This window comes from Corvus cornix, chromosome 3, assembly GCF_000738735.6.
Source record: "Corvus cornix cornix isolate S_Up_H32 chromosome 3, ASM73873v5, whole genome shotgun sequence".
Classification (NCBI taxonomy): Eukaryota; Metazoa; Chordata; class Aves; order Passeriformes; family Corvidae; genus Corvus; species Corvus cornix.
This window is the reverse complement of record NC_047056.1, coordinates 93,040,701-93,064,190: the sequence shown is the minus strand read 5'-3', so window position 1 is coordinate 93,064,190 and position 23,490 is coordinate 93,040,701. Positions and strand designations below refer to the sequence as shown.

Sequence of the window (23,490 nt, the reverse complement as noted above, 5' to 3'; positions counted from 1 at the left end):
GCTTGCAATAAGAATATACATTTAGTATTGTTTTATCAAGTTACCCAGTGTTGTATCGCAAAAAGAACTATTAGTATGCTGACATCATGCATATACCTACACAGAAAATCCTGTGAGAGTCAAAGTCTGACTCAAAAATTATTTTTCTTTTAGGTTCCAGACAAATATTTGCTTTAAGAAAAAATTAGAATAATATTGCATTTTGCCTTAGAGAAGCAAATTAAATATTTATCAAGATTATTAAAACAATGCTATCTTTAAAGTTTATTGACTTCAGGGATAGCATCACTTCTCACAGATCATTCACACATTTCTTTGCTAGATAATACTTAAAAAAACACCCATATTTGAATTTTTGGACTTGGAAGTGTTAGGTTAACAATTGGACTCGATCTTAAGTGTCATTTTCAACCTAAATGTTTCTATGACTCTATCAATTCAGTCCAATATGTGTCAGTTATTATATCATTTAATCAATCCTTTCATTACTGTTGGAAAAAGGTTTGCTACTTAAAGTAACATAGGCAAGGAAATAAAGCTTAAAGTAAGTGTCACCACTGGTGAGACAACACGAACAGCTGATTTATTGCTCATTTAAAATCAAGTGTTTGATTTTTAAAACCACAGAGTGAATGTCATGCATTCAAGGGCTTCAGGACTAACGAGCAATATAGTTCTCATGGTTTGAACCTTGTAGCAAAAAAATAGAGAAAACTGGCATAAAAATAAAATATTTAATAAGAAGTATTCTTATTCAATAGAAAAAAGCCCCATAACTTTTTCTCTGTTGCTGTCTAGCTATGATGCATCTTTTTGTCTGACCTTCATTTAGAGAAACTTTACAAATGAATGCTTAAGAATTCCAAACAATCTCAGGAAATTCTGAGTATGCCACCACTTAATGAATTAAATAAAGCAAATTATTAAAATAAAATTATTTTGTCCTAAACAGTGAAAGCACTTTATTCTTAGGTAGCTGTCAGTGGACAGCTAAGTTCATGGTGTGTACACCGCGGTGTTTTCTATATTAAAAGAATTGGAGAAAATTTTAACTCTTAAAAACTTATTTCTGTTTATCTAAAATTATTAAGTTGTACCAAAATTTCAAACCGAGCTCTATCTGCTAAGAGACAAAGACTAGGATTTATGTTTCAAACATTTAGATTAAACTGTTCAGTTCCATTTCTTGATTGTTTTCCGCAGAAAGAAAAAAGTACAAAAAAAGACCTGTCAAAAGTAAAAAATAAACAAAAAAACTTCTCAAAAGATCAATTACTTACAGTTAATTCTCACATATATGTTACTAGAATCTTATTTTAAAATGCCAGTTTTATTTTTACAATTTATTCCTAGCCTTAGAGAAAAAGCATCAATTGTTAATAATGTTTTTTAAAAGCCATGGTAAATCTTAATTAAAATTTTAATAGTAATCTGGAAATAACATTTATGTTAAGGTCAAACATACTGAACAATGAACATGGATAAAAAGGTATAAAAAATTAAATCAATAAAAATATTTAGCTGTTTTCTACACGGAATGTGTTTAATTATGATATGAAACTACTTTCCAAATAAGTTTGACTAGCAGAATGATCTTCACTGGCAGAGTTAAAACATAATAATTCTCTCTTATTCAGAGACAACATGTTACTGTTTCAATGTTTAATAATTTCATGAAGAGAGGCAAAAAAAGGGTTTAAACTTAACCTGTTAAATCAATCGCTGAAAAGATATGAATGCATGTTTGTGTCATCATTCAGACACAGCTGCAGTCTGGAGGGGAAGGGAGACAGCAGCTTCCCAGCTCCAGTCATGTCATATAACTAAGAAAGAATACACTTGCTGTATACTGGCTGTACCTAATCAAATTGTAAATGTGGGAAGTTCTAAGAGTTTTGGGTTTTTTTACTTTGCAAATTCTGAAGTTTAAGTAATGGACACATTAATAAAGATATTCCTTGATGCAATCAGAAAACTCAAAATGTACACTGATGCCTGGTCTGTAAACCACACTATTTCTAACATGCACGTTCTTATCCAGCATACTGACAATGTCTGTGATTGGCACAATAGAATGCATTGCATTAAAGGTATAGCAAAAGTGGCTAATACATTGCTAAACAGCATAACTGAACAAATATATGTTAATCTCTAAGCTGATTGAGATGAGTACCAGACATTGATTGTGTTTCTGTGGAGCATAGTTGAGCATAATTATATCAACATCTGAAAAGTGCTCTAATTAAAATAGGACATTAGGAGGAGAGTTACACAATTAATACAAAAATTAAAAAGGAAAACAAATCACTTGCTTAAAAAATTTGTACTTAATCTGGTCATTTTGGTTTTGTTATTTTGTTGATTTAGGAGGGAGAAGAAGAGTTACGGGGTGTTGCACACTTACTCCTTTTTATTGTCTTCACTAAGCCTCTGTTTGCGATTGTTTAATAAAGGACTGTGGCACAGAAGGAAATTTGGTCTTATCAACTATGGCCTGATAATATATAAATATGCAAGACACTCAACGAGTTAAAGCATATCACCATTATATTATGTTTCTCAACCTCATGTGTATTTTCTAGATGAAAAGTGGGTTCTGTCTGCCACCCCAAACATTATACGTAACTTAGGCAAAGACATTCTCCACTTTTAAAAATTTCTTTGAAACTGCTGCATTAATTTTCAGTAACTTAGTGTGCCTCTTTTCACTCTATTAGTAACCTACTAGTGGTACTACTTATTTCTTGAAAGAAAATTCAAGGATGCTGAAACTGAGAAATTCCTGCTCTAGGCTTATCTGAACAATATACTCTAAAAAGGTCAGACAAAAATATGGGAAAGCTTCTGAAAATGACTGATAATACATTGTGGCAGAAATTTCAATTGCCCATTCAAAAAACTAACCTACCCTGTATAGCACTACAAACAGATTAATTGATACAATATTAGGATGGAACTCTACAGAACCAAGTAGCTTTAATAAATAAAAATATTCACATAAAACATGAAATGTTTTATTCAAGCACACACTTGAATAATATTCTGAATACATATGAACATAATACACAAAAAAATCTTAATATACATGAAATACATGAAAGAGGGAAAAGCTTAAAGCAAAGGAAACTCAAAGTTTTCACTGAATGACTTATATCTGTTTTCTTTCCAAGCTTTACACTGTATATAACGATTTCCCTGTGTGCTTGTCAAATTGTGAGAGTGCTAGAAAGGCTTAACTGCATTCATTTCTTTCAGCACAGGATTTGTTAAACCTCCAAGCACAAACAGAATTTTATATCAATATTAGTAGTGTAATAACATTTATAAGGTAGTTATGTTTTTGTAAAAAACTGCACTGATTTAAGGTTTACTAACTCCTGTAGCTGTATGCAAAAAGACAACTGACATTTATCTGAGCAACTGAAATATGTTTTTGAAAGTATTTTTCTACTTGTCTCAATAGGAAAGAAGAATCTCTTTCCAAACAATCATAATGAAGAGCTTAAAGCTTAACTGCTCAGTTGAGCATCAATACAAATAAAGGTTGTAAGCCTGACATTTTCAGCTGCTTGCAGGAGCTGATATACTTCCTGATGTCTCCAAGAATTCTTAATAACTTCAAATTACACAAAATGCTAGAATTATATCACTGAGTCACCAGATTTATTTTATAACACTGTTATGAACTAAAGGATAGGCTAGGGAAATAACTTAATTACTTTATATAACCATGTAAAGGCAGGAATAAAAAATTAGCTCTAAACAGGCTATAAACCAGATGTTATACTGGTTATCAAGAATTATGGAAGTCAAAAGATTAAATATTTTTATCAGACTGACAGGTTTACAGGGTTGAATGGAAGAAAAATCTCAAGCATAATAAAATTATAAAACATTCACACCTAAAACTTCAAGCTGCCTGTCATATGCTTTTACGTTGTGCGGTACAGCCAATAGGACCACAAGCATGGAAGCAGCCTAATGATCAGCTGGCTGCATGATCAGCTGGCTGCACAATCCACCTTGGATCCTGAGAGCCATAAAGCACCTATTTTTAGATGTGACACATCCATAAAATGAGTGGAATAAGCCAAACTCAGACACATTATTCACCTTGTAAATCGTTTTTTTGGCTGCAATTGCAACCTAACATCACTGATACTTCTACAAGGCCTACTGTCATAGTAACACGTTGCATTATCCTGACCTGGATATGCATGGCAATGACTGTGCCTAACTTATCCACTTAACAGGTAAATGCATGCTTGAATCGATATTAAGAAGTGGCATACACCAAATCTTCCTGTTGATTCAAAGCTGCCTAAATACTACATCAGATCAGATGTGCTGGACAAGTTTGGGCATGAGTGGTCTTCACTTGTGGTCAAAACAAAATAGAAATGCAGCTCAAGAAGAAAACTAACTTGAAAAATAAGTGCATGAATAAATAAATACTTTAATTACAAATTCTTTAGCTATTGTATGTAAAAAACTCCTTGCTTTAGCCCATGACCAGTGTCAAACTGCAAAAAAAAGCATGCTTGTAAAAGTATAGTCTTATCATATCAACATACTTTGTTGGTGTTACCAGACCATCCTATGACCTCAAAGTGGTCTGAAAGCTGTCTTAACAACAGCCTAAATACTGTGGTTTTTTTCTCTAAATGTTTCCTTTTCACTTCTTTTGTTGAAAATTTTATTTTTAAAGCATCACTTTATAGTGGTGTATGCACACTGAGAAATGTTAGTGGGTTTTATCGTGAAGTATCAGCTCTGAAATACATAATGTGATTTTGTTTAATTTATGAAGACCTGTGGAGTGAAACCTGGTCATCTTGGCTTCAGTAAGGAAAATTGGCATAGATAATAACTGGAGAGGATTTCAGAATAGATCCTTTGATACACTTAGGTGTAGTGTTACAATAATTCTCATTCTTCAAGGACAGAACAATTTACATTTCTGTCCTTTTCACAGAAAAGATGCTTTCAGAGGATTCTTTTTGAAATGTAGTAAACCATTCTGTTACAATATCTGGGATCTATAACAGAAAATTAAGGACTTTCAAATACAGTCTATAAAAAAGGGTTTTTTTGAAAAAAATAATGGTAGGTTCAGATCATTCTTCAGCTTTTTTTTTTTTTTTAGTATGGGTTAACAACATTCTATTTTAGCAATAATAATGTGGTTCTAACATTGTTTATCATCAAAGTTAAGGTTGCCTGTAGTGTCTTGCATTTTACTTATTAATAATGTACTTACATATAGGTAATGCCTAAATTATTTTTGCCTTTATAATGCATGACACTGAGTATGACTGACAGAAAAATATCAAGACACGTCTTGCATTTTCTAACATGGTAGCTGTTTATCAGTTTCCTGGAGCTGACAAACTGACAACACTTGTTTTACCATCTGTGTTTCCATAAGTCACCTTCCATTGCATACAGTGATACAGGTACAGTGCTATTCCTCTGCATTCAAAACTCTCCAGGAACTATCTCTACAGGACCTATGTCTGAAATCTTTCTTGTTGATCCAACTTTTGGAGTCTGAGAAATCTGATTAATAGGGCAGATTACAAAATTTTGAATAGTGAGAATATAGAGAACCCTACAGCTTTCTGACATGTTTCTTATCATGTTTCTGATGGTGAGCAAAAGAAGAGGCAGAACTTGGGAAGAACTGCCCCTCTCCTAATCCCTTAGGCAAATTATAAATAGGATTAAATTTACTATCCATACACAAAATCTGTTATGCATATCAGTTCATTTACAGGCATCATTTCATGCTATTTTTAGGTGGACAGGCTAATAATGTAAGATAGGTGAATTGCATCATTTAAATCATTCTCTTAATAATTAAAGTGAGATGAAGTTCAGTTAAAGTAACAATTTTCTATAGACTGTGATACTATTTAAACAGAAACATAAAAAATATTTTACTCAGATACAAAGTCAAGATTCAGTCGGTGAGTTGTAAAATATTGCCCAAGAGGGTGAGGAATCGTGTTCTAATCCTGAGCAAAACTCACGAGTTTCTGGGAAAAAAGATTCAAATAGGGATGCCCTTTACTTTGTCTCTACAGAACATGTATGAACCATCAAAGCCTGCAGTTTGCCTTCTTTTTAGCTAAGTGCAATTGCAAAGACAGTGTCCTTGAGGTTACATGTCAAAATCTATTAACCTTCTCACAATTAAAATGAGATTCTATTTTTAGACAGGTTCTTTGACTGCTAAACAAGGGGAAGGAGATTTATTGAGGCATCTTGTGACAGGATAGAGGTTTAAGATGCACACTTACCCTAAAGCAGGAAATGTATTGAGAGTGCAGATGGATAAAAGTCAACAACAAAAGATGAGAAAATTCTAATAAAACTAATGAGAATGTTGAAATGAAAGAGAGAAAGAAGTTATAATTCACCTTTATCTTAAAATGTTTACTATACTTTTGAACTTGTAAACATTTCACACTTTAGGATTGTGAAATAAACTTGCAAAACAACAAAAAAAACCCCCAAAAAACAGAATAACTCACAAGTGATTGGAAAACAAGATTGAAAGCCAAAATCCAACTGTCAAATGATAACAATATACTTCATAAAAGAGATGCTACTGCTGCTGCAAAATGCACAGTGTATAATTCAGGAGTTTTCAGAAAGTCCCCAGAAGTAAGAGGCTGAACTCCATAAATAAAATATCTTCATTAGACAAATACAGAAATGAAAACAGATTAATTTACATTACCAGAAAGAAATTAGAGCAGAAAAATAAATCATCTGATATATATATATAATTTAAATTTTTGAACTTTTTCATAGAGGTACAGGAAGGTAAAGTTCATAATTCTGGTTTGAGGAAACTGTGTAAAATATCAGATACATAACTTGTGCCAACACTCTCTCTCCACTATACAAACACTATTTCCACTTTATGTATTTCACAAATGGATTTTGTAAAGACAATATGTTGTCTAAAGAAACACAGACCCTAGAAATGACACAAGTACAAAAGATGAAATCATGAAAGAAGGGACGAGAAGGAGTAAGATTAATTTAGATAAAGAGTATGTGACTGTACTGGTGCAATAAAACATACTTAAGCTAGGCAGGCTTAATGCATGGCACAATGTCTTAAGATTCCTTAATGTCTTAGCCATAGAAGGGCTACAGGCCTGCATCTGCTTTTTAATTCAAAGCTCTGTAACATCACAGTTAGGCAATTGTGATAGTGTTTCAAGAGCCTCCGTGATTTTTCTTGTTCTCATATGGTTATTCTCACGGCCAGGGACCTGCAAATCTCAGTAGTGTTACTACGGAGGATTCTCATGAGAAGTGACAGCCATCCTCATGAGAATCACCCCTTCTTTCTCCTCTTCTTCCTTATTTTGTTGATTTCAGTTCACATTAAAGAAAATCAAAACATGGTTCATAAAAGAAGTAGATAATAATAATTAAAACACTCAAATATTATCCAGCAATATATGCACATAGAAACTTAAACTATGAATGTACAACAGTTGATCTAATTAGCATGCTCCAATTAGTACCCTGAGTGGGAATAACCAATAGTGAGTTTGACTGAGTCCCAAAGAAATATGGTGCTAGGGAAAAATAATGATGAAAGTATAACCCTAATCATTGCAATCATTACACCTGCTTCAATGGGGAGACCACTAGTAGAAAAATATTGGTGTGGACAAGTAACACCATGTTTTCTGGCTGACTAATGGGGAGAATTTCTCCTTCATGTTCCTTTCAGTGTTCACAATACATCATCAGCCACAGACCCTTCTTCTAAAAACCTGCTCAGGCAAGCCTTAACATCCTTAGTGCAATAACAGTATAGCTTGCTAAACTTGAGGTTAACATCTCCATAACTTTTCACTCATTATTTTGCCTGTTTTGGTATTGAAACAGTAAGGTAACTAGAAGTGAAATGAAACGCTTAGACGGGGTTCTTCAGTTTATGGAAAATGTTCAAGGAGCACTCCCACTCTTCTAATTGTTACTTTCAGTTACTGAACAGCGAATAGTCTCAATGTTTTGCAGCATCTTTTGTACAAAACTAATTTTGACAAGATTATTATCTAATAATTTTCATCATATGTGCCCATAAGGAACTATTGAAAATAGTATCAAGTGTGTTCCTTTACCCTTAAGGTGAACTAATTAACATGGAAATTAACAGAAAATGATACCATATGTCAATAAAAAAGCCCTCTTTGTAGCTGCAGGTCTATACAACCTATTAAAATGGAAAAAATTCAATACATGCATGCATACTAAGAGATATCAGGTATTTTTTAATACAATTAATCAACTTCAGAAGGTACTGAACATCACACAGTCAAAAAGATTAAAGATGTTTATGTTGCAAGGGTTCTCATTACTTTGAGACAGAAGCAACACAAATGATGCTAGGGTAACTTAGATAATCTTTTTTAGTTAAATTTCCACAATTCTATACATCCTCTTAATTTCCACAATCACATACAATATACCTGTTCTGTTGTTTTCGTTACATACTAATGTTGACTTAGATCTGTGAAGATTCTCAGTGAGGCACAAAAACAAGTTTTATAACTACCCCAAAAAAGTCTGAGGATATTAACAATAGTTTTCAAATAGTATCCAATATGATAAAGGTTAGCATAATGTAAAATTTAAGACCTCTCAAATATGATAGAAATTTGTATCTTCTATTGACCTCCCAGCAAAAAGTATTAGAACAATAACCTTCATTTTTACTTGCAAATATTTTTAGTTATTTTGTAGGTATTTGCAAATCCATGTCTTCATTAACCATTAATTGACAATAGAGACAGTATCGAAAATCTAAGTTTCTGAAAGGACTAAATGTCTATTTGAAATTAATTTGTTGGGGTATAATGAAGTAAGTTACAGCATAAGTTTAAAACAGTTAATTTAGCTCGTACCTTGATAAACAGCTTTGAATCCTGGTGAGCCAATGCTGTCATCAGATTGTAAGTGAAGCCACATCTGGTTGCTCATGCTCACAATAAGATCAGGAACACTAGATCCAGTGAGTCTGTATGTAGGATAAATGGCAAAGTCATTTGTAGAGGCATAAATTACTACTACTACTATTGCTACTACTACTATTACCACCACTACCACAAAACACAGCCTTTTAAGCTATTCACATCCTACTGTTCTGATCAGCTGTTTTTTGATAAAATTATCTATTCTATATGAAATAGAACAATGTGAAGTAATAGAAAAAAATATTTTGAATGACTGCACTCAACGATGATTGAACACTTCTCATAAAGCTCTTCCTACCTAAAGCTTCCATTAAGTAGTTAAGTAAGCTGTAAAAGATGTGAGTGATTGTATGTATTAATTAATTTTGACCTGTTTAGATGAGTATTGCTTTTCTGCAAGGCTTTCTAAAAGTGAAGGAAATTGCTTTACATGCCTTACAGCCTATGTGTCCAGAACTTACTACAATCACATCTACTCCATTCAAATAACTCACAATGACCTCTCAGATTTCAGGGAAACTACAATTTGTCACACAGTAATGTGTGATAGCTATATATGGATAAGTACAGTTCAGTATACAACACATATAAGGCAAACAGGTGAATCCCACCATAAAACTTAAGCACTTCTCAGTAATATCACTTATACATCTGTAATTCTGGTATCAAAAAGTTGTGCATCAAAAAGAACCATTAATAAAAAGGTTGCTTCTTAACACTGAAAAACTGGTGCATAATCAGGTTCTAGTCCTGAACAACCATACAGATCCCGGTGATAGCTATACAGTTTTACAAAAAGTAGTGGGAAAAGTCACCCATAAAAAGTAGCTGCAGAATCTCACTAGCTAAACCGTTATCAGATACAAACCAAAAAATTCTGTCTTTCTTCCAAACCTCAGCCTTGATGATATGAAACAAATAGGCATGAGATAAGTAAAACTAATAATGTGCCAAATCAAGATAGGATGTCCCAGAAGCAGAATTTCTCAAGAAAACAGTGTATGGATTATTCCACAAACATTATTTAAATATAATAAACCAATGTTTATACTATTACAACTTAAATGCAAAAACATAATAAAAGGAGACGCTGAGCAGAAACAAGGTAAAAACTGAGGAACCATTAGAGAAGTTACAGGAATTCTCTCTGTCTCCCATCAAGGTTACGAACAAGAAACTGTATATCCCATGCCTACAATAATTTGGGTTCTTACTCTGATATATTGAAAATAAAATTAAAAAACACAAAACCCACACGAGCAAATAGTCTTAATAATTACTACTGAACGTCCACCTGGAACTGCTGCTACAATGGCTGAGTTTGCTCTAATATGGTCTATAAGATTTCTGGTTATGACCTGTTAATAAGTAGTTGATTATTATGATACTATAGATGCAGAAAAGGAGGAAAGAAATGAAATGCATTATAGCTCAGCATATGCGGGCACACAAACAGTGCTTGGATAAGTAAGGAAATCAAGAAACAGTGATATGTAGCTAGGGTGTTCAGTTTGACCTGTGTAAGAATGAAAATAAAGCAGCTGCTTACCTTAGCTGTTTAATGAAAACTGAGCAGCTTATCAAACTAATTAGGAACTGTACAGGTTCGAGGAGATGCTAGGTATAGTCAGAATACTGAATATTCTCTTGCTGATAAAATAATGATTGTTAATAAAGCTGTGACATTCATTTAAATGAATAATATAGGTAGTTTAGGAAAGGAAGATACCTCCCCAGACAATGGGTAACATAAAAAAAGTAGTTTAGGAGAGGCCTGCAGAAATACATATATGAAGAAAGGAAATGTAAAGATTACATTGAAAGACAACTGGAAACTTGTGTTTTTCCTGCAAAAATTTCTCAGTGGCTATTCAGATGTGTCAACCTACTGCATTACGAGTAACAACTGTTTAAATGGGTCTCTTTATACTCAGTAATCTGATTAACGTATGAGACCTACACTGATAATTTCTGAACACAGATAAGATGAACCCTGAAATTCTAAGTCTTTATGAGTAGGATGGAATACTTTTAATCTATATAAATGTCTCTATAGCATGCTGGGAAAAAAAAATAAGAAAAATAAATTTGAAAAAAAAAACCAAATAAAAAGCTGCAACTGAATAGGTAAACTCATCAAATAGGCAGAGTCATCTCGCTTCAAAATGCCAGTGCTCTATCCATAGATGGTAGATATGAACCAGCCAAAATACAATTGCTTCCTCAGATTCATATCTAGGGGTATAGGAAAAGGACCCTCCAAAAAATGAAAAAAGCCAAAAGCAGAAATCAATAAAAAGCAGAGAGTTTTTTTTTGTGGTGGTGGTGGTTTTTTCTTTGTTGGGGGCTTTTTGTTTGTTTTTGTTTGTTTGCTTGCTTTGGTTTTGTTTGGGTTTTTTGATTTGTTTGCTGGTTTGGTTGGGTTATTGTTGTTGGTTTTGTTTTATTTTATTTTATTCCTTGAGAATACCTCCATATATAGAAGAACATCCTTCAACTAGGATGGCAGATAGGGCAGACAAATGTTTAGGGAATGTAGGTCTGTCTTCCAACACATGCTGTTGCTGACTCTGAGTTTGTCCCAGTCTGTTCTCATCTTAAGATCAGATCATCTGCAAGTTCAAGAACAGAGACTTGCAGACCAGCCATTCAGGCAGATTGGCTGATGCTAACCTTGTTTTATGTCAAGATGAATGGAGGTTCACCTCCACATGAAGGAATTTAAAAATGTGGAGGCAAACTTAAGCTAAGCTTCTCACTACTCTGAACAGGTCACAGATCAGAAAAGGAAACTGTAAGATAAAGCAATTTTTTTTGGCACAGTGTGCTCTCTGCTTAGTTAGCCACAAGAAGCCAGATCCAAGCTATTAAAAATGGCCTTCAGGACCAGAAATACTGGTTTTTACCAGTTATGAAAGGGTAGGTTGTTTTCCAAGCCCCCAGTAAGTTTCCAAGCTTTGCGTGAATAGAAGAAAAGGATAAAGGTTTACTAAAAAGCATGTTACTACCATGGATGCTTTTACTGTGTAGTGAAATAGATAACATAAGCAATTCAGTTTGAATCATTAATGTACAGTTTCTTCTTTGTATGCCAGGAAGAAAAACCTAACAGTTTTCTGTACAGGAAAAGTTAAAAGATTCATGGTTTAAGGGAGTAACTTAAAAAATTAAGCTTTAATGTAAGTGCTGCAAGAAAAATATAAATCATAGCATTTGGAGGCAAAGCAGACTTTCTAAAGCAATGAGTTAGTTTAATATACAAGAATTTAAAAACAGAAAACAGGACATTGCAGGAAACATTCTGACGGATAAACTTCACATATGTTGATCACTAATGAATTGTTTTGAAAGGGTAGTCACTGGTTCTAGCCAAACTGTTAAAAATAAGAAATAACTGCTTTCAAAACCTTATAACCTAAACATATTTAGTTTACTATTAAGTATGTTGTGTTACTGTTTTCCAGAGATAAACATCTCAGCGCACATAATCCATGAAGACTACTAAATTTTCCAACAAGTAAGGATTACAGATGAAGCAATTGTTAAAAAATCTTACAATTTATGGGAATATCCCCCTTTACTTAATTAAGATGTTGATGATTAGATTTTTTTTAAAGTTTACCATAAATACTAAAATGAAATAATTTAATAAATTTAAACCCAACAGATCCTTAATCAATATGCCAACTAGACTGTGAAAGAAATGTGTAAAATTGATTTGAAATAATCAAAGTATATTGGGTTTTGTATGATCTCAGTGCTATCTTTCATGAACTTAAAATACTTTTTCTAATTATTTTCCCAATTTTGTCCTAAAAAATAGAGATGGAGAGTCTACGCTTTTTTTTTCTCCTTTTTAAACATCAGTATTCCTTCCTACTCCCCTCGAGCTGTAGTGCTACAGCTTTGAGGTTATGCAGATAATTGCTAATGGATGAGAGTCTGGACATTCTGGAAAGCTTGTGCTAGGACAGATCATTTATATATCGTGAATCTCAACTCCCTCAATCTTCTTTCCATAAAGTATTTAAAGGTCCCCTATTTACTGACCTGCCTTTAGCCAGTTCCAATGTTCACAGGGTGACTGGCTTATAAATATCCTGGCACTACTGAACTCATTGTTAAGTTCGAGTTTGTTTACAGTATAATGTTTGTTTGCAATGTTTAAACTTACAAAAAAGCACCCAATAAAGAGGTAGCTACTACCCTGAGGGGTTTAGCACCTGAGAACTGGAAACTTTTGCATAGAGCTGAGGCTTATATGTTGAGACGTGACAATTTTATGACAAGCTGAAAGATTAAAATACTTGGAATTAGATTTTAATTTAAAAAGATATTTTAACATATTATGTTCGAATTAAATCATAAAGCTACAAAGTTTTAGAATCAAATGCATGAGATTCTACAGCGATATTCAGCAGAATTTCTGCAGAAATGCTGGCATTTAGTCTGCCAACAGATGCTTGAAGAGTGTAAGAAATCCTTTTTTTTTTTTTTTTAAAGATATCGTGAGAAATTTAGAAATTAAATCTAGCCAGAAAAGTCTTTGCTGTAAGCTCCTTTACCCTCCTGGGATGAATAAGAAACTGCAAGGTGCTGTTCAAAGCTCATTAAATGTAACAGATGTTACTAAAACCAAGTAATAAAAAATTTTGATAAGAAAATCACTCTGACATTTAGTTATGAACTTTCTCATGATAATGTACTCTACAAGTGGACCTAGCATTTTATGAGGGATGTTACTTTGCATTGATGGAAGACCCTTCTGAAAAGTAAGTGAAATGGCACATATCTGTGATGCTGTTTAAATATAACAATTTCTTAATGCATGATGAAATCCAGTTTTTTATAACTTCAAGAACACCGTCGCAATAGAAATTCAGATTCATTATTAATTATTGTGAGACTATAGTTTCATCTTTGGACCTTCCTGTATTTCCAGTGTATTTCAATTATTAATCATTTAGTTTCTCAAATGATTTTCAGAGTAATGCTAATTTTACAACCCAAAAGGCAGATAAATTTATTCGCATAGGCCTCTCTTTCATCAAACATACAATTTACAATAAAGATAGTAGGGACAACACGATCACTGTACTGTAATCCTAAGTGAAAGGCTGTGGAGTGATAGGGATAAAACATTTTCTATTTTAGTCAAAAAATATACTGAAGAAATGGTTAGAAGTAAAGTGTGTTCTCTAGTGAGAACATTGTACTAGTTCCAGAAATGCCAGTGATGTATTTAGAAGTGGATGTCTGCCACGGGATCTTTAAAATATTATTAAAGTGAAAAGAAGTTATAGGAGGTGAGGTGATGTTATTATGGGGTGCTGTCTTCTTAAGATGATAAAAAATAGCAATTAATATGAGCAAATAATATTTTCGATTTTTTTTAAATTTTATTTTTTGTGCAGTCATGGAAAATAAATGTGGAATAAGTAATCACAGGCTAAATGGCTTCAAATGGAAAGGTATAAAAAAGAATATGACGCGTAATTTTAAAAAGGCAAATTTTGACATATGAAGTATGCACAGTGTAGCAAACAGAATTAACAGTTTGGGATAGCAAATTTACTACTTAAAGACTTGACTCTTAAGGAGTTTTGCGATCCCTATGAGCAAAAATGTATCCCAATTCAAAATAAAAAAATGCAAACCCTTTTGTCATAGTTACAAGTAGTTAAATCAACATCACCAGAAGGACTGTTGCATTATACAATTGGTCTGAAAAATACAAGAAAAAATAAACTTAGACGTGGAAATCCATTCCCAGTTCATATTTTTCTTGTTAGTATAATATATAAGCTCTTAAAAGAGGTTTGGTGGTTTGTGGGTTTTTTTGTTCGGTTGGTTAGTTTTTTCATTTTTGTTTTTTCTTTTTCAGATACTCAGAATATAGAATTCAATTTACTCAGTAGCAGCTACTTGGTAATGAAAGCCAAGAAACACAAGCATTGAACAAATAATTCAGTAATTTTCTGTCATACTTTTAAGCCAAATTAATCTAGGGGTTTTGTAAGAACTTTGATATCATGGTTCAGAAATTAGCAATTAATAAATGTATATATTCATAAACCAATACATATATAAATTATTGTCCTCAGATTTGTCCCTGCAAAATATTTTAATTAATTTAAAATAAAATGTGTGGGTGTTAAGAGCACTCATTTGCTATGATTACGGAAACATGGCAAATATTTATATGGATTAAAACTTCCTTAAAATATAAAATTACAATGATTCTTTGTATCAAATGTGTTCAATGCTGTCTTTATCCAATAGATTTTTATGCAATGTCAAGTAATGTTATTAAGACATAAAGGCTGCTAGTTTCTCTGATTTAGTCATTGATAATTTATCAAATCTGTAATTTTGTTTTGTGTTTGGTGATCAGGATTCATGTGATAACTTAACCCACTAAAAGGTATAGCCAAAATATCTTGTTAACCACAAGCTCTCATTATGTAGTAAGAAAAAATGAGCATATGCAACAAAAATGATATGGTTAAGGTAGATGAGATTAACTATTCTGTACAGATTCTTTCAATTAGTCCAGACAGTATTGAAGAGCTGTATATTAGGAGTAGCTATCTAGTCTGGAATTTTCCTTCAAATTTATCTAAATTCTAACACTTTAAATATATTACATTATATTATAGTATCCCATAAAGTGTGTTTAAATTTACTGAAATGTGGACTATATCCTTTCATGAAAATTTTATACACAAATCCAATTTTAAATACACAAATTTTTGAATTAATCCATACCTTATTTATTTTACACTCTTTGCTGAAATCCAAGACTTTTATTTTTTATTCCCCTAATGGTTTGTGAATACAATTAGATATATACAGGTAGTTCTTGTTTTTTAAATGAAGCTTTTTTTTTCTTTTAAAGAAATCAATTCGCAGTTTTTAGTCCCTGATATTAAAGCCTATAAAGATGCTGCCAAGGATTTGGAATGAACTTGGTAATGAACAATTTTCTTTGACAGTACTTGAATTTTACACTTACATTCATTATCAAATTCCATAGATTAAAATTGCAAATTTAAGTAGATATATCCTGACCTGGAAGAAACAACATGATAGCAAATTTCCAAGGAAAATTTTTGAAGTTCCGTACTTACACATATAACACTGTTCTGGTATCACCAACTTTCCCAGCATCTCCAACAGTAAGAGTATCATAGCCTCTTTCCAGTTCAAACTCTTCAAAAGCAAGCTTTATGACCTATTAAAATTAAATAACTCAGTTACTTCAAAACATACCCACATGCTATCTAACCTGCTCCGTTCTTGAATTATTTGCCTACCATAAATCAAGTCATGAGGCAATAATTATTTCAGTTAGACTTTTATTCTTGAAAGATACCTAGAAAGAGCAGAAGTGTAGAAACTTCAGTGTCTTCTAATACTTAGGAGCAAAGTCACTGCCATAATGCTTTAGAGGTATCATATATTAAAGATACCAGTCACCACTAACTGGTGATAATTGTTCATTATTGTAGTGAGAAATCTTTTTTCTCTTTTATAACTGTACTAGCTATATAAAAACTGTATAGCTAGCACTGGAAGTATATTAAAACATTCTTATCTGTTGAATTCTACAATAACAAGGTAACACATATGAACTACCAATTCATAAAAAGATGGAGGAGGCCGATGCACAGAAATTCAAAAGCACAAATTTCCTTGCATAAATTACTAACATTAAGCAGCAATTTCACACAATGTCTAGTCATGAATTTCCAAGAAAATGATAAATTTATCTCTCAGAATTCTTTCAAAAGGTATTTATGAAACTGCAATTTTTTAAGATAAAGTATAAAAATGGACTTAGCTTTGTATAAAAGAACACTTCTAAAACAAGCAATTTTAGAGTTCAGTATTGGTGAGTAGTTGCAGCTGATATATATGTATACATATATTAAGACATTGTACCTTTTTTTAAATTTGATACAAAGTTTTCTGCAAACAACTTGACATGAAAGTGCAGATAGTCAGTGATTTTCCACAAAATTATTCATTTTATCTTTATACTAACTTTTACAGATATTCCTGGGTATGCTTTCAGACAACATCAGCCATTGCATGTAATGCAGTTAATTTTTTTTCCCATTTTGTGGATAAAAACAACATTTGGGTCAGATTTGAGCTTTCAGCACAAGCCTTATTATGCTGCTTTTTTGGCAGCAACACATGAAAAAACTGTTTTCCATCCACTTAAGTTTATTACATTGTGAACATCAAGGCAGAATTCATCTCACTCAAATTTTAGCCCTGTAAAAAGCAGCATCCAAGCTAAGTTACTTGTTTAAATTTTCTCAGTATTAAGAAAGAAAGCCAGCCCATCTCATTTCTGTATTGGAATTGGAAAGCCTAGTACAATGAACTTTAGAGAGGAACTTGCACTACTTGAATAGGTGATCTTTACATTGTACTATGTTGCTTCTGCTTGTAACCCAAAGAAAAGCCAACGGGCAGATAAAATCCACAGCCTTTCCTTCATCCACTAGGTGGGTCACCTAAAAGGAGATCAGGTTGGATCTGCCTTTCCTAAAGCCCTGCTGGCTGGGTCTCATGCCTTGGTTGTCCATTGTTTCAATAATCATAAGAATTTCAGGCAATATGCTGCAGATAAAAGAATATACATTTTCATCTGCTCCTGATGTACCTTCTAGTATTCCTAGATTATATCAGTGGTTAACATGCAAAATTTCATTACTAAAAAAAGACTAATAAAGCTAAAATGAGGGAAAAAAATGTAGAAGCACAAAAGGAGAGCTGTTCCAGGGAAGAAAAATAACTGTAAGACTTTTAATGCAACTATTATTTCATATGGAGAAGGAAACCTGATACAATATTTTGTGAAAATATATGGTAATGTATTATTTAAAAAATACATTTGGTTAGACTGCAAATAACACATTTGGTTAGACTCACAAATTCTTGTACACTACAATTAAAAAAAATATGAATTTTCACCTCTTTAATAATAAAATAAGCTAGGGGGAAAAAAAGCAATTGGATACAAACCATAAATGAAAGTTTTAAGCTTCTGGCTAAGCAGATAGGAAATGTCACAAGAAACATTCCTTTATGGGAGATACATTGTGAAGATATATTACACACTATTAAACAAAATCGTGTTATCTTCTTTTCCATGATAATTGCTATTCTATGCTAACACATAAAATCTTTTGCAAAACCATCAAATGGCTTGAGAGATAAGAGGTCTAACTTAAATTCCTTTAATCTGACTCATAAAAACTAAATTTTACCATGTAAACAGTAAGCACCCAGTCTAATCATTGTTCTTTTCACAGTCAGTGGACAGAAAATGGCACTTTTCTGTCATAAAATCTGAGTTGGAAAGAACCCACAAGGATCATTAAGTCCAGTTCCTGGCCCTGCACAAGAGAGCCCTGAGAGTCACACCGTGTGCCTGATACCATTGCACAAATGCTTCTTGAACTCCTTCAGGCTTTGTCCTGTGACTACTTCCCTGGGGAGCCTGTTCCAGTGCCCAACCACCCTCTGCATGAAAAACCTTTTCCTAATATCCCTTTTCCTAATATCCAACCTAAACCTCCCCTGATACAGCTTCAGGCCATTCCCTCGGGTCCTGTCACTGGTCACCACAGAGAGGAGATCAGTGTCTGCCCCTCCTCTTCCCCTCACAGGGAAGCTGTAACTGCAATGGGGTCTCCCCTCAGTCTCCTCCAGGCTGAACAGCCCAAGTGACCTCAGCCGCTCCTCATACAGCTTCCCCTCAAGGCCCTTCACCATCTTTGCTGCCCTCCTTTGGATGCTCTCCATCTCTAGCTCAATGTCCTTTTTATTTTGCAGTGCCCAAAACACCACCCAGAACTCGAGGTGAGGCTGCCCCAGTGCAGAGCAGAGTGGGACAATCTCCTCCCTTGCCCAGCTGGTGCTGCTGTGCCCGATGCCCCCCAGGACACGGTTGACCCTCCTGGCTCCAGGGCACTGCTGACTCATGTTCAACTTGCCATTGACCAGGACCCCCAGGTCCCTTTCCACAGCTCAGTTTCCAGTTTCTCATCTGTACATACAATCAGGATTGCTCCAACCCAGGCAAAGGATCCAGCAACTGCCATTCCTATGGCAAGTTGAACTTCATATGGTTGGTGATTGCCCAATTCTTTAATTTGTCGAGGACTCTCTGCAGGGCCTCTGTGACTTTGAGGAAGTCAACAGCTCCTCCCAGTTTTGTATCGTCTGCAAATCTGCTCAGTATCCCTTCCAGTCCTGCATCCATGTCATTTATCACCATATGGGAGAGAACTGGGCTAAGAATGGAGTCCTGTGCAACTCCACTAGTGACAGGTCCCCAGTCTGATGTCACCCTAGCCACTGTCACCCCTTGTGCCCGACCCATGAGCCAGTTGCTCACCCATCACATGATGTGTTTATCCAGCTGTGTGCTGGACACTGTGTCCAGAGGGATCCTGTGAGAGACAGTATCACAAGATTTACTGAAATCCAAAAAGATCACATCAACTGGCTTCTCTTGATCAACTAGGTGGGTTATCCTATCGTAAAAGGAACTTAAGTATGTCAAGCAGGACTTTCCCCTCATAAAGAACTGCTGGCTGTGACCAATGGCTGCATTGTCCTTCAAGATTTTTCAGTGTTTTTCAATAATTCCCAGAATAATCTTCTCCAAAATTTTACCAAGCACTGAAGTGAGACTGACACAAGTCATATTACCTGTCTTAAGGTGGAGCAAACTTCCATTTAGAATTACTGTTTCTAATGAGTATATGTGAGTTCTGATGACTATGGAAGACTAGTATTTACACATATATATTTTATTAAAATTAGTTTTTCTGTAGATAAAGCTTTGAAACATCAGAAGAATTTTTAAGATTTTTCAGGTGGCAGGGGTTTGTCTGTTGTCTTATTTTTGAGGAAGAATGCAAGACAGTTTTGTATGGATATAGATGTGAATTCAGCATGGGAAAAACTTATGAGGATTTAATAATATCCCAATATACCAAAATAAATCACATATGTGGTTAAACAATATTGATTTATATACCGAGGGAGTAAAAAAGCAGCTCTGAGGTGCTTATCCAGATTCAATTTTGTTTTGCAATCAAAAATTCCAGTAGTACTAATTTGATCATCACCATTTATATATACTTAATATGAACTGATTAAATGAAGACAAGAATTAATTTTCATTTAGAAAAACTGGAAACACAAAAATTGCTTCCAAACATATTATATTTATTTCTGGATGATCAGTTACATTTTTCTTACAGAAGAATGATCCTATTTGCTTTCTGAAAGATATGAGACAAAATTCCCTTATAAGCAATTCAGAATGATTACTTGTTATTAGATAGACTGTGAAAACAAAAATAAGTTTAAAAATATGAGACACCTAAGGAAGTACCTATATGAAAACTCTGCAAGTGAATTTCTTGTCATGATTACTTTTTCATTTGAAACATTTTCCTTTGTCCTAGATACTCCCATAGTTTATATTTCTGCTGGCATAATTGCCATTGCAAGTGGTGGATAAAGTCAGCACCAGAGTTGTAGGAAACGCCTGTATGGACATTCTGCCCGGAAGAAGCAATAGGGCACATGGCAATGCTATATCTCTAAAACATCTACTAATAAGACCTATTTTATTATTTTTTATATATCTTATAAATGTATGCATTAAGTAGAGTAAATAGAAAGTAAAATTAAGAGCAGTGAATTTTGTTTTAAGATGCAAGAAGCAATGAGAATTCTACATAAGATATCTGTTATGTTTACAAGCAGATCAAGCAAACAACTTCAAAACAGCATAAATGTACTGGTAGAAATGTGTCTTATTCCCTGCTCCCCCCCCAAAAAAACAAACCAACCCAACCCAAACTGAACAAAAAAAACCAAACCAAAACAAAACAAAAAAACCCCACAACAACAACAACAAAAAAACCCAGCCCAGGGCCTGCTTGAAGGAACATCTCTTAAAGATAAGAAAATGCAGTGAGAATTTGTTGCCTGAGTAAAACCACAGTATCATACATTAAGATCAGGGAAATAGTCCTGAGCATCCATGATTAGAAATTTTAAAATAATAAATAGAAAATCTGTTAGTTCTAAAGGCTTTTTATGAAAGCTGTTTGCAGCTGTCATAGGTTATTCCATCTCATTGACATACTAACTTCAAATGTAACAGTATTTTCCTATTTTGCATCTTCTCCCTGCTGCTGCTATGTAAAAATTGAAAGTAACACGAGCATTCAAAATTTTTTTACTCTGTCATTTCTTTTATGGACATCTCAAAGGGATTTGAAAGCAAAAGAAAGCATTGCTATAGACACAAACATGGAAATACTGCTGTAGTCTTTCAGATTCCTAAATCTTTTTAAAAATTTTTAGAAGAATGGAGATGATTCTTAAAGTTGACATTTAAACCACAGTTTGGAGCATCTACTTCACTTAAAGAACAACAGAATACAGAAGCAATGTCAAAAGATGTTACCAGTATTAGAGAACACATGGAAGAATCCAGTATTCCTTAAAACATTCAAAATTCTGCTCTTTCCCTAGCACACCTGTCCTACAGTGATATCTCCTGAAGTTTTAAGAGCCACTGTAAGTATGGTCAAAATCCAGCAGAAGAGGAAACATAAAAAATCGACTACGAATAGTAATAAAACTAGGTAACTCTAATGCACAAATTTTATGGGTGATTAATTATGAAAGATGCCATAACTTTTTTTTTCATATTCCTTTATAAATCAAGTTATTTATTTTTCCTCAAAGCCCTTAGAAAAGGTAAACCATTTATCCCAGCAGCATTATTCATAATTTGGCATAGGTACAGCTGCAATTAATAAGATGCAAAATGAATAACTCATAAATACCAGGTTAAAATAGGCTCCAACCAGACAAAATAAACTTTATGCCAAATACAAGGGCCTGTCCTGTAAAATTTTAATTCCTCCAGTTTTTGTTGAATGACTGCAAATGTATTGAAAACACTTGGATTATTCTGTTCATTATTTTAAAGAAATGTTGAAGGCTTTTGGTACTACCATTATCCAACAATTGCAGTTACTTAAAAAGCAATTAAAAAAAGAAATTTGCTTATTTTTCAATATTGACATAATTTATGTTCCTCATTTTCAGGAATTTATTTTCCTTTTAGCCCCCACTAATGACTTGAAAATTACCCTAATAACCACACCTGGTAGAATTTAAATAAAGATAAGAAGGAAATAACAGTAGTAATATATCATATAATAGTAATAATGTAAAACCAAAAGTGCTGATGCCATTAAAAAAAAAAGGAGAAAAAAATAGTAAAATCACAAAAAATAATAATAATTTAAAAAATCCAACAGTTTGTTTTGTAATGACTATCACCAGGTGACTGCCCCATGCCTGGAACATTCCTCTGGTAAGTAAACACAGGTTGTCTTTTTCTCGACCGCTTTTCTTTCTTTGGATTGCCAGTGATAACAGATAACTTCAAATGTACTTGCCATATCCAACACAGCCCTTCCTCAGCAAGTTAATTAAGGCCAAATAATCTGAGACCTTTAGAAGAAAACAATAAGAACAATCTTAAGAAAAATCAGTTCATTTTTTTTTGTAATAAAAGAAGTGATTTGACATTAATCTTAGAGTACTCCAACAAGGAAGGACTTTCTGATTATGTATATAGATAAAAAGAATTGATATACAGTCCTGGAAGCTAAAACTGTAAAACATAAAGAATTAAGTGCAACAATGAGGGTAATAAAATTCTTGATACTATGAAGTGCCATTTTTAGTGGTAGCTGTTGATTATGTAAATTTGATCTATAACTAATCATGTACTTAAGGAATTTAAATACATCCACAGTAAGGGAATGAGCACATTATTAAGCACAGTTTTGTTTCTTCTGTAGGGGGAGACATAAAAAAAAAATCCCACAATGATGATTTCAGAGTTAAAAAAGCTGCCACAATCTGTTACACAGTCAGAGAAGCAGCTTGTTGCCAAGTTAGATTTTAATCTTCAGCTATAGTGCCTAAACATCATGTTGAATTTCACTTTACCATCTTTACCATTGAAATATTTTCCTTCTTATCTTTTTGGTTTGTTTGACATGTATACAAATATGTTGCCATTTCTAAGTACACAGAATAGTATACAGCATTAAAATTTAAATTTTAATTCAAATACCAAAGCCCAATGAATGTTTCACATTTATGTGAGCCATATTTTTAATGAATTATCAATATACTTGATTTATGTTTGAAAGATAAAATTAAAACAATAAAAAGCAGAATCGCAAGAGGAGATAATTATTCATATGTTCACACTAAAAGTTTGGAATTTATCACTTTTGGACAATTTTAGACAACTCTCTGATTTAGTAGGATGATCTATTTCTCATCTTCTGCCAAAGGAAAATGCCAAATACATGGCTTTCAGTTTTGCTCCTGCTGCTGCTCCAACTGTCAG

At 33.4% G+C, this 23,490-nt stretch overlaps 1 protein-coding gene across 1 annotated transcript in view; it reads right to left on the bottom strand.

The window, feature by feature from the left end:
* The window catches only part of CSMD1 (CUB and Sushi multiple domains 1), a 1,117,781-nt gene that overhangs the window by 283,882 nt on the left and 810,409 nt on the right, over nt 1-23,490 (bottom strand). Inside the window, exons 11-12 of the mRNA XM_039568608.1 lie at nt 16,136-16,239; nt 8,937-9,049 (exon numbers count right to left, since the gene is read on the bottom strand). Of these exons, the coding sequence (XP_039424542.1) occupies nt 8,937-9,049; nt 16,136-16,239 (217 nt within the window). The remainder of the gene's footprint in view (nt 1-8,936; nt 9,050-16,135; nt 16,240-23,490) is intronic.